The sequence below is a fragment of the Castor canadensis genome, chromosome 4 (assembly GCF_047511655.1).
Source record: "Castor canadensis chromosome 4, mCasCan1.hap1v2, whole genome shotgun sequence".
Taxonomy (NCBI): Eukaryota; Metazoa; Chordata; class Mammalia; order Rodentia; family Castoridae; genus Castor; species Castor canadensis.
Genome location: NC_133389.1, coordinates 131095911 through 131110955, shown reverse-complemented (window position 1 = coordinate 131110955; position 15045 = coordinate 131095911). Strand labels below are relative to the sequence as shown.

The window sequence follows — 15045 nt, the reverse complement described above, 5'->3', positions numbered from 1 at the left end:
AACTTAAAGGCATAATAACACATTAAAAATTATCTTATATATCAATTTCAGATGTTCCTGGGCCAGTACGTAATTTAGAAGTGACAGAGACATTTGATGGTGAAGTGAGCCTCGCTTGGGAAGAACCATTAACTGATGGTGGAAGCAAAATCATAGGTTATGTTGTTGAAAGACGTGACATCAAGAGAAAGACCTGGGTTCTGGCTACTGATCGTGCAGACAGTTGTGAGTTTACTGTCACTGGGCTACAAAAAGGAGGAGTTGAGTACCTATTCCGTGTGAGTGCAAGAAATAGAGTTGGCACTGGCGAACCAGTAGAAACTGACAACCCTGTAGAGGCCAGGAGTAAATACGGTAAGAAATGTTTAAGTGACCTGCAAGCAGGCTTATCTTTGCTTTTATCCCCAACATGAACTAAACCCATATTGCATCTTCTTTGGTGAAATCCAGATGTCCCAGGCCCTCCTTTGAATGTAACCATCACTGATGTGAATAGATTTGGTGTCTCACTGACATGGGAACCACCAGAGTATGACGGAGGTGCTGAGATCACAAACTACATCATTGAATTAAGGGATAAGACTTCTATCAGGTGGGACACTGCCATGACTGTAAGGGCCGAAGACCTGTCTGCAACTGTTGCCGATGTGGTGGAAGGACAAGAGTACAGTTTCCGTGTCAGAGCCCAAAACCGAATTGGAGTTGGAAAACCAAGTGCAGCCACACCTTTTGTCAAAGTTGCTGATCCAATTGGTAAGATCATCAAAAAAGGGAAACAAATATTGCATGTAGTCAAGAAATGAGATCAACTAGAATAATTCAAATTACATAAAAGCCAGTAAAAAGGTAGAACACCAGAAAATCTTGAACAAAATTATTGAAACCCAAACTGTGCCTATATTTATTTACTGAATTTAATAAACCTGTTATTTTGATGAGGTTGATAGAATTGATTACTAGTTGTCACTAAATTAAATATTCTGTTCCAACTCTTTCTTCCGTTTTAGAGAGACCAAGTCCTCCTGTAAATCTAAATTCCTCAGATCAGACTCAGTCCTCAGTTCAGCTCACATGGGAACCTCCTCTGAAAGATGGAGGAAGCCCAATATTGGGCTACATTATTGAGCGATGTGAAGAAGGAAAAGATAATTGGATTCGTTGTAATGCGAAACTTGTCCCTAAGCTGACTTACAAAGTAAGAAATTTGCATCTAAAAAATTCAGAATATGATCATGGACTTAAATGTATATGTTTTTAACAAATATTAATTCATAATTTTAGGTTACTGGATTACAAAAAGGAAATAAATATTTATATAGAGTATCTGCAGAAAATGAAGCAGGTGTTTCAGATCCATCTGAAATTCTTGGTCCTCTTACTGCTGATGATGCATTTGGTAAATATTTTTATTTTTTAGACTTAGCACATAACTATTTAGGGTACCAGGAATTTAAATATGGTACTGGAAACTCATTTATTTTTCTTTTTGGTAGTTGAACCAACAATGGATTTAAGTGCATTTAAAGATGGTCTGGAAATTATCGTCCCGAATCCTATCAAGATCCTGGTTCCAAGTACAGGATATCCAAGGCCAACCGCAACCTGGTCTTTTGGAGATCAGGTACTAGAAGCAGGGGACCGTGTGAAAATGAAGACCATATCTGCTTATGCTGAGCTTGTCATTTCTCCAAGTGAACGTCCAGATAAGGGCATTTATACACTGAAATTAGAAAATCCTGTGAAATCAATTTCTGGGGAAATTGATGTCAATGTCATTGGTAAGGAACTAAAAACTTCATTTGTCAGTATTAGCAAATTTGTGTTCAAACCATCTATGATACTGACTTTCACTGCTTTTTTGTTTTAGCTCGTCCAAGTGCACCCAAAGAACTGAAATATACTGACATAACCAAGGATTCAGTACATCTGACTTGGGAACCACCAGATGACGATGGAGGAAGTCCATTAACTGGCTATGTTATTGAAAAGCGTGAAGTTAGCCGGAAAACATGGACTAAAGTGAGTTTTGAGTAGTAATGGATCAATTCCAGACCAGAAAAGAAAGCGGTTTGAATCCCAAATGTATATGTACTACATCTTTTTTACCTTTACCTCACTGAAGAAATATCAAACCTTTTTTAGAGATGCACTGATGCTAATGCTTTCTGAGGTAATTCAACCAAGGTTTGGTAGAATTGCCTCATTTTTGTAAGCCTTATCAATTTTCAGCTAGGTTTGTTGAAAAAAATAAAATTTACCTTTTCACTTGGTACTTGATAAGTAACCAATATGCCCCATTAAGCTATAAATTATTCGAAGGAATTGTCCTTATGGTCACATTTTCCTCCCACTCTACTAGATTGACATAGTTGGCCTCATCTGCCATTCTTTTCTTCCTTCCTTCATATTAGTACAGTATACACACACACACACACACACACACACACACACACACACACACAGATATACACACAGATAAACGTTTTTGGCAGTGCTAGAGATAGAACCTAGAATCTCACACGTTAGGCAAGAATTCTAGCACTAAGCTGCACCCCTAGTCTACTAGTTACTACTCTCTACCTTGATTTAAAATCATATTTCTAATAACAAAGCTGGCACCTTATTTGCCATATTTTTACTGTGTACAAACTGAAACCGTTTCTCATTGTGTTGAGGGTCGAATATGTATCCTACTGTGAAGTTTCCCCCAATACAAAATTAATATGGGAATAATCCTTAGCATTCAAAACAGCTTTTAAGCAAGGCAGGTAAGGTGGTACATGCCTATAATCCCAGAATTTAGGAAGCTGGAGCAGGAAAACCATGAGTTCGAGGCCAGACTGGACTATAATGCAAGAACATGTCTTTAAAACACAAAACAGCAACAACAAAAAATTTCCATTTTTCCATTTACTCATGGGAAAAAAAAAAAAACTTTTGATGTGGGGGAAATAACAAACTCACTATATTTCTTCATTCCAGGTTATGGACTTTGTAACTGATCTAGAATTCACAGTTCCTGATCTTGTTCAAGGAAAAGAATATTTATTCAAAGTCTGTGCTCGTAACAAGTGTGGTCCTGGTGAACCTGCGTATGTGGATGAACCTGTAAATATGTCAGCTCCTGCAAGTAAGCACATGCATCTCTTACCTCATCACATACTAACTCTTGTGTTTTTGAGAGGAGTTGACATTGTTGCGAAAGAGAGGGTTGACAATATGGAGATAACTTGATAAGTGACCTATCTAAAAGGAACTTTCTCTTTAAAATGTTATAGCGGTACCTGACCCACCAGAGAATGTTAAATGGAGAGACCGGACAGCCAAGAGTATCTTCCTAACATGGGATCCACCTAAATATGATGGTGGCTCACGTATCAAAGGATACATAGTTGAAAAATGTCCACGTGGTTCTGATAAATGGGTTGCCTGTGGAGAACCTGTTGCAGATACAAAGTAAGTTTTATTTAATTATGGGCATATGAGTACTGTTTACTCCTACTCACTAAAATGGGTTTTCCTTGGGAAATGTTAAATGTTAGTTTTGCTCATTGAGAATTTTCCTGGTGTGCCTGTCTGGTTTTAAGTAGTGCTCCTGAAGGTGTTTGAGGTGTTCATTAGTTACAGTACTGAGGCAGTCCAGAGTTAACTTGAAAGCTAGTATTATACCAGTGGTGTGAATTTGGGAAAGATTAGGACAATTATACAGTGGAACGGTTATCTACATGACAGTCAGGCATCCGGTTTTGTTTTGTGACAGAATGGAAGTGACAGGTCTTGAGGAAGGTACGTGGTACGCCTATCGCGTGAAGGCCTTGAACAGGCAAGGTGCTAGCAAGCCCAGCAAACCCACAGAAGAAATTCAAGCTGTGGACACACAGGGTATTTTCTTTTTTTACTTTTACCTTATCAATAAAGCATCTGATTTTAATTCTGCTTGAACTTGCTACCAACATAAAATAATCTTTTCCAATACAGAGGCCCCAGAAATTTTCCTTGATGTGAAGCTCCTTGCTGGTCTTACTGTAAAAGCCGGAACAAAGATTGAACTTCCTGCCACCGTAACTGGAAAACCTGAACCTAAAATAACTTGGACGAAGGCTGATACTCTCCTGAGGCCAGACCAAAGAATCACCATTGAAAATGTTCCTAAAAAATCCACAGTGACTATCCTAGATAGTAAGAGAAGCGACACTGGCACATACATCATAGAGGCTGTGAATGTCTGTGGTCGGGCCACTGCTGTAGTGGAAGTAAATGTCTTAGGTAAGGAAGACTCCTGTTTTATAAGGATCAAACTTATTTCAGCTACTTTCTTGAAAAGTAGCTAAATGAAAACATGCTGAACTTTTTTCTGTATAATGCCATCCACAGACAAACCTGGACCACCAGCTGCTTTTGACATCACAGATGTAACCAATGAGTCTTGTCTTCTGACATGGAACCCACCACGAGATGATGGTGGCTCTAAGGTCACAAACTATGTTGTGGAGAGAAGAGCAACTGACAGTGAAGTGTGGCATAAGCTCTCATCAACTGTCAAGGACACAAACTTCAAGGCAACCAAATTAATACCCAATAAAGAGTATATCTTCAGAGTTGCTGCAGAAAATATGTATGGTGTTGGAGAGCCAGTTCAGGCCACTCCAATAACAGCCAAATACCAGTTTGGTAAGTTTCTCAATCAGCTGACACACAAAAAAAAGAAAAATATTTTGTTTTAAGCTTTCATTCAATTGTCATCTACAGAACATGTAACTTTTTATATCATTATCTTGTCTACAGAACCACCTGGACCTCCAACTCGCCTAGAACCTTCAGACATCACTAAAGATGCAGTGACTCTCACATGGTGTGAGCCAGACGATGATGGTGGCAGCCCCATCACTGGATACTGGGTTGAAAGATTAGATCCTGATACTGATAAATGGGTTAGATGCAATAAGATGCCAATAAAGGACACAACATACAGGTATGCTTAGAATCTCCAAGTGTTAAAGTAGCAATGTATTCAAATTATTCCTTTTGATGATGTTATTATACATATTGGTATAAAAGTTTAATGGTTTTTACTTTTGTTTTCTATTATCACATAATTTTTCAATGATATAAATTCCATTGAAAGACACATTTTTAACTAACTACAAACAATTAATTTTCTGGAAGTTTCAAAGTGGTCCTTCAGTGTACTATGATTAATAATTATTATAGATATTATAATTAGATTGATATACTTGACCAAATCTGAAGTGACAGTTAAAAATCAATTTAAAATTTATATGGAAATATTTTCAGTAACATTTCCAAATTAGTTTTTCATGGCTTAAGTAAATTAGCTTTTTCTAAGAAAAATTTATAGGTTACTGCTTCTTACCATGATGTTACACATGCTCTTTGTCCTAATTCAGAGTGAAAGGTCTCACCAATAAGAAAAAATACAGATTCCGTGTGCTGGCTGAAAATCTGGCAGGACCTGGAAAACCAAGTAGATCAACTGAGCCAATCTTAATAAAGGATCCCATAGGTATTATATCTATGATTTTCTGTGGTTATTTTAACGATTATATTAACTTCTTTTGGACAAACCAAATAATGCTTTCCTTGGCTTGCAGATCCTCCATGGCCTCCTGGAAAACCAACTGTAAAAGATGTAGGCAAAACATCATTAGTATTGAATTGGACAAAGCCAGAACACGATGGAGGGGCAAAGATTGAGTCTTACATCATTGAAATGCTAAAGACTGGAACAGATGAATGGGTCAGAGTAGCTGAAGGGGTTCCAACCACTCAGCATTTTCTCAGAGGCCTCATGGAAGGGCAAGAATACTCATTCCGAGTTAGAGCCGTGAACAAAGCTGGAGAAAGTGAACCCAGTGAACCCAGCGATCCTGTGCTTTGCCGGGAGAAACTATGTAAGTCTCTCTTCTGGAGTAGATAATTCCTTTAATATCTATCTGCAAACTAGAATGTGAGAAAAATTTAAAGTTCATTACTATTATTTCCTTCCTGCCTTTTTATTTCCTAGTGACTTCCAAGGCATTCAGTGAAAACTGAGAATTGGACAATAAAAAAAAATTGAATGTTTTTCTTTCTTTCTTGATTAGACCCTCCATCACCACCTCGCTGGCTTGAAGTTATTAATATCACAAAAAATACAGCAGACCTAAAATGGACAGTTCCTGAGAAAGATGGAGGATCCCCCATCACCAACTACATTGTGGAAAAGAGAGATGTGAGGCGAAAAGGCTGGCAAACAGTGGACACCACTGTCAAGGACACCAAGTGCACAGTAACCCCACTGACTGAGGGCTCTTTATACGTGTTCCGAGTTGCTGCAGAAAATGCTATAGGACAAAGTGACTACACTGAAATTGAGGACTCTGTCCTGGCCAAAGACACCTTTAGTATGCATTCCAACTTAATCATTGTGACAACATTTGTAGTAATTATTACTTTTCCTTCTTTTTTCTAATCATTGATTATTTTTTGCTTAGCTACTCCTGGACCACCCTATGCCCTGACAGTGGTTGATGTGACCAAACGACATGTTGACCTAAAATGGGAGCCACCTAAAAATGATGGTGGAAGGCCAATTCAGAGGTAGAACTTGAATTAATACAAAATAGCTTATAATTGGCTACAAACGCCGTTGTTTTTTTTTTTTCATTAATCCTAACAAAATGCTGTGTTATTTCAATAGATACATCATTGAGAAGAAAGAAAAGTTAGGAACCCGTTGGGTGAAAGCTGGAAAGACCTCAGGACCTGATTGCAACTTCAGAGTAACTGATGTCATTGAAGGAACAGAGGTCCAGTTTCAGGTTCGGGCAGAAAATGAAGCTGGAGTTGGTCATCCAAGTGAACCTACTGAAATCCTATCAATTGAGGATCCAACAAGTAAGTAGTGCTGATTATACAAAGAATAGTGTCTAGAACTTGATGATGACACTGAATTGAATGTCTTTCCCTTTTCTCAGGTCCTCCCTCACCTCCCCTTGATCTACATGTGACTGATGCTGGGAGAAAGCACATTGCCATTGCTTGGAAACCTCCAGAGAAAAATGGTGGAAGTCCTATTATAGGATACCATGTTGAAATGTGTCCAGTAGGCACAGAGAAATGGATGCGAGTTAATTCTCGCCCAATAAAAGACTTGAAATTCAAGGTTGAAGAGGGTGTTGTTCCTGACAAAGAGTACATTCTAAGAGTGAGAGCTGTAAATGCTGTTGGTGTCAGCGAGCCATCTGAAATCTCTGAAAATGTGGTTGCCAAAGACCCAGACTGTAAGAACACAGTGTCTTTTATAGTTAATAAAATAGGCTTTATTCATACATTGCCTTTTGACAGACTTCTTTTTCCCTCTTTTGGACTGTGTTTTACAGGCAAGCCAACAATTGATCTGGAGACTCATGACATTGTTGTTATTGAAGGTGAAAAGTTAAACATTCCTGTTCCCTTCAGAGCTGTCCCAGTTCCAACCGTTACCTGGCACAAAGATGGCAAAGAAGTCAAAGCAAGTGACAGATTAACAATGAAGAATGACCATATCTCTGCACATCTTGAAGTTCCCAAGAGTGTCCGTGCAGATGCTGGGGTTTATACCATTACCCTAGAGAATAAACTTGGCTCAGCAACTGCCTCAATCAATGTCAAAGTCATAGGTAACCATTCTTTAATGAAACATCAGACATTCTTCACATGTTAGGGAAATTAGTTAACTTTGTGGTGTTAGTATAAATGGCTTCATGAATTGGTACTGATAAACTAAATATCCCCTCAGATTATTTCCATTTAGAAGAACAGCAATTCTATAGCATCTGCCCAGCAAGCATGAGGTCTTAAGTTCAAACCTCAGTACTGCCAAAAAAAAAAAAAACAAAAAAAAACTTTAAGAAGAGCAATCCTAAAAATAAGAACAATTCCAAAGATATGAATTGGTAGTTAAACTCTGATTACACTAATTTATTCCTGTTTTACTTGCATATGGAATACTAATTTAAGTAAAAGCATACCAAAAATATATAAATGACTAATATTTATCTATAAATTGTATCAATTCTCATCTTTTCAATACTGTTTTCATCCAGGGCTAGTAACATTTTCTGCCCTCCACTGACAGTTTTTTGAAATTTCTGGAGCTACTTTTGCTTAGCATAACGATGCTGATGTTTACTAGTTGAGGGTCAAGGATGCTAAACGTCCTGAAGTCTGAAGGGCAGATTATTCCACCCAAGATGTAAATAGGCCCACTTAGAGTCAGCACACTATTAAAATACTAATTTTTCAGGATTACAATAATAACTATCAATTTTATTTATAATAGGACTACCTGGTCCATGCAAAGATATTAAAGCAAGTGACATAACTAAGAGTTCTTGTAAGTTAACTTGGGAGCCTCCAGAATTTGATGGTGGAAGCCCAGTTCTTCATTATGTCCTGGAACGCAGAGAAGCTGGGAGGAGGACATACATACCAGTCATGTCTGGTGAGAACAAACTATCTTGGAATGTAAAGGATCTAATACCAAATAGTGAATACTTCTTCCGTGTTAAGGCAGTCAACAAGATTGGTGGAGGCGAATATATTGAACTGAAAAATCCTGTCATTGCTCAAGATCCAAAGCGTAAGTTTGAGCATAGTTGTACAATGGGTAGGAATTAATGTGCAAGGTTTTTTGTTTAAAGAAAGTGGTTTCCCAATATTAACAGGTTTTTTTCTCGTTCTTCAGAACCCCCTGATCCACCTATAGATGTTGAGGTTCATAATCCTACAGCTAAGGCAATGACTATAACATGGAAGCCACCTTTGTATGATGGAGGAAGCAAGATAATGGGTTACATCATAGAAAAGATTGCTAAAGGTGAAGACAAATGGAAGAGATGCAATGAACACCTGGTACCAGTCCTGACCTATACAGCAAAAGAACTTGAGGAAGGAAAGGAGTACCAGTTCCGTGTACGAGCAGAGAATGCTGCTGGTATCAGTGAACCTTCTCGGGCCACTCCTCCCACCAAAGCTGTAGATCCTATCGGTATGTTTTGTTTAATGGAATTACCACTTTTCCATTGTAAAATAAATGAGACTAATGTTTTACCAGATATTTTCATCAGAATTGAAAATAATCATCATTTTAATCATTACAGATGCCCCAAAAGTCATTATGAGAACAAGCCTGGAAGTGAAACGCGGTGATGAAATAGCACTTGATGCAACCATTTCTGGATCACCTTACCCAACTATTACCTGGATAAAAGATGAAAACATTATTGTACCAGAGGAAATTAAGAAGAGAGTAGCACCTCTGGTTAGGAGAAAGAGGGGTGAAGTTCAAGAAGAAGAACCGTTTTTCCTGTCTCTGACAGAACGTTTGAGTATCAACAACAGTAAACAAGGAGAATCTGAGCTTCGGGTTCGAGATTCTCTCCGACCTGACCATGGCTTATACGTGATCAAAGTTGAAAATGACCATGGTGTTGCAAAAGCTCCTTGCACTGTCAGTGTGCTAGGTAAATTATTAAAGCTGTGCTTCCCAATAGAAAAAGGCTATGTAAGAGTTTCAATGAAGTATAAAAATAAAGAGTTTGAGAAACAGTTCAAAGAAATGAGAAATAGCTTCAGCAAGTAATCCCCAATCATATTTTATCTTCTGAGCACATGATAAAAAAATGACAGACTTTGTTATTTGTTGCTGGGGGCATAGCTCAAGAGATAGAGTACCTGCTTAGCACATAGGGAGGCCTGAATTCAAACTCCAGTACTGTACCCCCTCCAAAAAAAGATAGACAGATGTGAGAAAACCAAATTTATATCATAGGATCATAACATTTAAATTTTCTATAGCAACCATTTCTATATAAATTTTTAATCATTGTTCTCCTTTGAAATGCTAGATACACCAGGACCACCAATCAACTTTGTATTTGAAGATATTAGAAAAAGTTCAGTCCTCTGTAAATGGGAACCACCCCTTGATGATGGTGGCAGTGAAATCATAAACTACACTTTGGAAAAGAAAGACAAGACCAAACCGGATGCAGACTGGATTGTTATCACTTCAACACTTAGACAGTGCAAATATTCAGTCACAAAATTAATTGAAGGAAAAGAGTACCTCTTCCGTGTAAGAGCTGAAAACAGGTTTGGACCTGGACCACCATGTGTTTCAAAGCCATTTGTAGCTAAAGATCCATTTGGTAAGGTTCCTTTATCATTGAGTTTGCCTTTTTACCATATACTTTGGTATATAATTATCACTGTTTATAAAATTGAGTTTTTATGTTATAGTAAGAAATTCAAATGTGTTCTTTTTTAAAATCAGAACCACCTGATGCACCTGAAAAGCCCATTGTGGAAGATGTTACCAGCAACAGTATGGTAGTGAAATGGAATGAACCAAAAGATAATGGAAGCCCCATCTTGGGTTACTGGCTTGAAAAACGTGAGGTTAATAGTACACACTGGTCTCGTGTCAACAAAAACCTTCTGAGTTCTTTGAAAACCAAAGTAGATGGCTTATTAGAAGGACTCACCTATGTCTTCAGAGTATGTGCTGAAAATGCAGCTGGACCTGGAAAGTTCAGTCCACCTTCAGATCCCAAAACAGCACGTGATCCAATCTGTAAGTACTACATTAATGAGAAAGTATGCAACTGCACATTTAACAACCATCAGTGAGTTTGACTTGTGTATCTCCATTCATCATTCTAGCTCCACCTGGGCCACCTATCCCAAGAGTGGCTGACACAAGCTCTACAACTATTGAACTGGAATGGGAACCCCCAGCTTTCAATGGTGGTGGGGAAATTATTGGCTACTTTGTTGATAAGCAATTGGTTGGCACAAATGAATGGTCACGCTGCACAGAGAAGATGATCAAGGTCCGTCAGTACACTGTCAAAGAAATTCGAGAGGGTGCTGATTACAAACTCCGTGTGAGTGCCGTCAATGTGGCAGGTGAAGGACCACCTGGAGAAACAGAGCCTGTTACTGTGGCTGAACCACAAGGTATTTTAAAATTATCAGAAAATAAATATGGATTTTTCCCCAATATTGAACTATATTTTTGTCTTTCATGGGCTAATGTATGACTGTTCTCTTTTAACAGAGCCTCCGAATGTGGAACTGGATGTTTCTGTCAAGGCTGGAATACAAATAATGGCTGGGAAGACTCTTAGGATTCCAGCTGTAGTGACTGGCCGTCCTGTGCCTACAAGAGTATGGACCATAGAAGAAGGGGAGCTGGATAAAGATCGTGTTGTAATAGAGGATGTTGGAACCAAATCTGAACTAGTTATCAAGAATGCATTGAGAAAAGATCATGGCAGATACGTGATTACAGCTACGAATAGCTGTGGTTCCAAATTTGCAGCAGCCAGGGTAGAAGTTTTCGGTAAGAAAAGTTGCATGGGTTTTCATAGGATTTTTCCATGTGATACTATCTTACTACATTGATTTTTTTTGTTTATTTTTTTCAGATGTCCCTGGTCCAGTTCTTGACTTAAAACCTGTTGTAACAAACAGAAAGATGTGCCTGCTTAACTGGTCTGACCCAGCAGATGATGGAGGAAGTGAAATCACAGGCTTCATTATTGAAAGAAAAGATGCAAAGATGCATACTTGGAGACAACCAATAGAGACTGAGAGATCTAAATGTGACATCACAGGTCTCATTGAGGGACAAGAATATATGTTCCGTGTTATTGCCAAGAACAAGTTTGGCTGTGGCCCTCCTGTTGAAATAGGGCCAATTCTTGCAGTTGACCCACTAGGTAAAAGAGAAAATTGTCACAATGTTTACAAAATAAATACTGTTTTGCTTCTAGTTATGTGCTCACTGAGCTTTACGGTTTTAAACTCACAACAGTCTCAAGATCTAGAGACTAGCTAGAAAGTAATAAGAAAAATGAATCAAATAACTAAGAGAAACTTTAAATATACCATATTTGGCCAGGTACCAGTTGCTCACTCCTGTAATCCTAGCTACTCAGGAGGCAGAGATCAGGAGGATTGCAGTTTGAAGCCAGCCTGGACAAATAGCTTGCAAGAACCTATCTTGAAAAACCCTTCACAAAAAAGAACTGGTAGAATGGCTCAATGTGTAGGCCCTGAGTTCAAACCTCAGTTATGAAAAAAAAAACCATATTTGCTAAAATTTTGATGTAATTTTGGCACTAAGTATATTAATTATGCATAGTTTTGTGTACTGAAAAATTTGGATCAACTGGGGCTTAGCAATATCCTAGAAGTACTAAATCTTTCCAACAGAATGCACTGGAGTAGATCTTTAAAATTTAATAATGTAGCAGTTAAATAGACTTCACCACTTTCCTAAAAGATCATGGAACAGGAGACTGCCTTAAGATAAATGCCTTATCTTACTCTATCTCCAAGAAGTCTGTACCATGGAGGTATAGGGAGGCCCCAAACCTGAAAGAACCACCAAGAAATAGAAAACAAATCAGAGGAGGTCTCCCAGAAACCAACATGAAACACTAAAATTGTACATACTTAGTAGTGAGTATTTACACCTATTTAAGAAAGTAAGGCCTTAGAGGAAGAAGATCCATTCTTCAAGAGATAGAAGCAGTTATTCTTCTACCACTACATACTGAAAAATAAATTACATCCTGTAACATAGTCACAAGTCATCTATATCTCAGGCTATGGAAGAGGCATCAGAAGAGAACTGTTTCTAGTTGCAGTAGCAGCAGATAGCATGAATTGGGTCTAGTTTTGCCACTCAAAAAGACACAAAACTGTAGCAGCATTATGTAAATTCTTTCCATTATTTTAAACCTACACTTGAGGCCAAGTGACTCAAAGTGTGTTCAGTTACCATATTCATTGTCTGTTAATAAAGAAAAAACAATTTGCTTTTAGCTGGTCATCCAAAGCAAGACTTAATACTGACCTATTTTCCTAGTTCATTAGCATTAGAAGCATTACCAGTGACAAAGGAAAACAATCTGAAATACCAAATATGAAAAAAGCAAACATGCCCCTTGATTTATTTTCAATAAATAATCTTGTTGGAAAGTTTCTTAGGAAAAATTCTGTATGTAATAATGGCTATAACTTTGGTAACTGATAGGTTTTGAGAAAGATTTTAAAGATGGATAAAAGCTGATGCTAAATAGAAATTAAATAGTTCTTATGTGAATAGTCATCTCGTGGTCATCATTCTTGTTTGTCTCTGGTTAAAGGTCCTCCCACATCTCCTGAAAGGCTAACATATACTGAAAGGACAAAGTCTACTATCACCCTTGACTGGAAAGAGCCCCGCAGTGATGGGGGCAGTCCCATCCAAGGATATATCATTGAAAAACGGCGTCATGACAAACCTGACTTTGAAAGAGTTAATAAGCGACTATGCCCAACCACATCTTTTCTGGTTGAAAATCTTGACGAACACCAAATGTATGAGTTCCGTGTCAAAGCTGTCAATGAAATTGGTGAAAGTGAACCATCACTGCCTCTTAATGTAGTCATACAAGATGATGAAGGTGTGGATTCTAAATATAACTTTAATGTACTTTATTGTACTGATTTTATCCTGTAAGTTGAGAAAACATCCTTTTGACTTTTTTTCTCTTTCCCTTCTTTTTTCAGTGCCTCCAACTATTAAGCTGCGTCTAGCTGTTCGAGGAGACACTATCAAAGTTAAGGCAGGAGAACCAGTTAACATCCCTGCAGATGTGACAGGCCTTCCAATGCCTAAGATTGAGTGGTCCAAGAATGAAACTGTGATTGAAAAACCCACTGATGCACTTAAAATCACCAAGGAAGAAGTATCCCGAAGTGAGGCAAAGACTGAGATTAGCATTCCCAAAGCAGTCCGGGAGGACAAAGGCACTTACACAATTACTGCTTCTAACCGCCTTGGCTCAGTGTTCCGAAATGTTCATGTTGAAGTATATGGTAAGTGATTTGCTTCATTCTATGAAAAAAAAAGTCACTGTCTGCTGAAGAATTGCCTTCTCAATCTCCTTTGTTGTTCCTTTCCAGACCGTCCATCTCCACCAAGAAATCTTGCTGTTACTGACATTAAAGCTGAATCATGCTACCTGACATGGGATGTACCTCTAGACAATGGTGGTAGTGAAATCACCCATTACGTTATTGATAAACGTGATGCAAGTAGGAAAAAATCTGAATGGGAAGAAGTCACCAACACTGCTGTAGAGAGAAGATACGGGGTAAACTCTTCTATTTTCTTATATACATTAAAATGACATGACTCTGATTTGGCACAATTTTAGTATAATGTTAGAAAATAAAGATTAAACTCAAAACCACATGCAAGAAGCAGTTATCTGTTACTGTAGTATTTAGTACCAGGCACATAAGGCCACATAGTTAATTACTGTTTAATATATAGATCTCCCTTACAGGAGAGATCCACTAAGAGATACAATAAATATACATATTCTTATTTTAAGAGGGTTTCCTTCTTTTCTCTATCTTTCCCATGTTTTGATTCTACATATTCAAAACATGGTGATCCCTCCCCAAAGAAGTTTAGATTTAAAATGAGTAAAAATTGACCTACGTATATTTATGATTTTTAAGAAATTTCTATTCATCTAATTTCTAGATCTGGAAACTTATCCCCAATGGGCAGTATGAATTCCGAGTTAGAGCCGTGAATAAATACGGAACCAGTGATGAGTGCAAATCGGATAAAGTTGTTATTCAAGATCCTTATCGCCTTCCTGGACCTCCAGGAAAACCAAAAGTCTTGGAGCGCACCAAAGGGTCAATGCTAGTGAGCTGGACTCCTCCTTTGGACAATGGTGGCTCTCCAATCACTGGCTACTGGCTGGAGAAGAGAGAGGAGGGAGGTGCCTACTGGTCACGTGTTAGCCGAGCACCAATAACAAAAGTGGGATTGAAGAGTGTGGAATTTAATGTTCCCCGTTTGATTGAAGGTGTTAAATACCAGTTCAGAGCCATGGCAATAAATGCTGCAGGAATTGGCCCTCCCAGTGAGCCATCAGACCCAGCTGTTGCAGGAGACCCCATATGTAAGTAGGCTTCATTTCTGGG

At 38.2% G+C, this 15045-nt stretch overlaps 1 protein-coding gene across 2 annotated transcripts in view; it reads left to right on the top strand.

The window, feature by feature from the left end:
- Ttn (titin) overlaps positions 1 to 15045 on the top strand; it is a 270679-nt gene that overhangs the window by 178400 nt on the left and 77234 nt on the right. For both annotated transcript variants that reach the window (XM_074071183.1, XM_074071182.1), the window contains 31 exons: positions 52 to 354; positions 451 to 753; positions 1008 to 1195; positions 1282 to 1396; positions 1494 to 1778; positions 1868 to 2019; positions 2983 to 3130; positions 3279 to 3456; positions 3761 to 3882; positions 3979 to 4266; positions 4375 to 4671; positions 4786 to 4972; positions 5409 to 5524; positions 5613 to 5912; positions 6105 to 6404; positions 6495 to 6600; positions 6701 to 6897; positions 6978 to 7283; positions 7383 to 7661; positions 8324 to 8623; positions 8729 to 9031; positions 9144 to 9506; positions 9891 to 10193; positions 10319 to 10618; positions 10708 to 11004; positions 11105 to 11389; positions 11475 to 11768; positions 13203 to 13502; positions 13609 to 13917; positions 14005 to 14195; positions 14594 to 15023. In XM_074071183.1, coding sequence (XP_073927284.1) covers positions 52 to 354; positions 451 to 753; positions 1008 to 1195; positions 1282 to 1396; positions 1494 to 1778; positions 1868 to 2019; positions 2983 to 3130; positions 3279 to 3456; positions 3761 to 3882; positions 3979 to 4266; positions 4375 to 4671; positions 4786 to 4972; positions 5409 to 5524; positions 5613 to 5912; positions 6105 to 6404; positions 6495 to 6600; positions 6701 to 6897; positions 6978 to 7283; positions 7383 to 7661; positions 8324 to 8623; positions 8729 to 9031; positions 9144 to 9506; positions 9891 to 10193; positions 10319 to 10618; positions 10708 to 11004; positions 11105 to 11389; positions 11475 to 11768; positions 13203 to 13502; positions 13609 to 13917; positions 14005 to 14195; positions 14594 to 15023 — 7845 coding nt within the window. The remainder of the gene's footprint in view (positions 1 to 51; positions 355 to 450; positions 754 to 1007; positions 1196 to 1281; positions 1397 to 1493; positions 1779 to 1867; positions 2020 to 2982; positions 3131 to 3278; positions 3457 to 3760; positions 3883 to 3978; positions 4267 to 4374; positions 4672 to 4785; positions 4973 to 5408; positions 5525 to 5612; positions 5913 to 6104; positions 6405 to 6494; positions 6601 to 6700; positions 6898 to 6977; positions 7284 to 7382; positions 7662 to 8323; positions 8624 to 8728; positions 9032 to 9143; positions 9507 to 9890; positions 10194 to 10318; positions 10619 to 10707; positions 11005 to 11104; positions 11390 to 11474; positions 11769 to 13202; positions 13503 to 13608; positions 13918 to 14004; positions 14196 to 14593; positions 15024 to 15045) is intronic.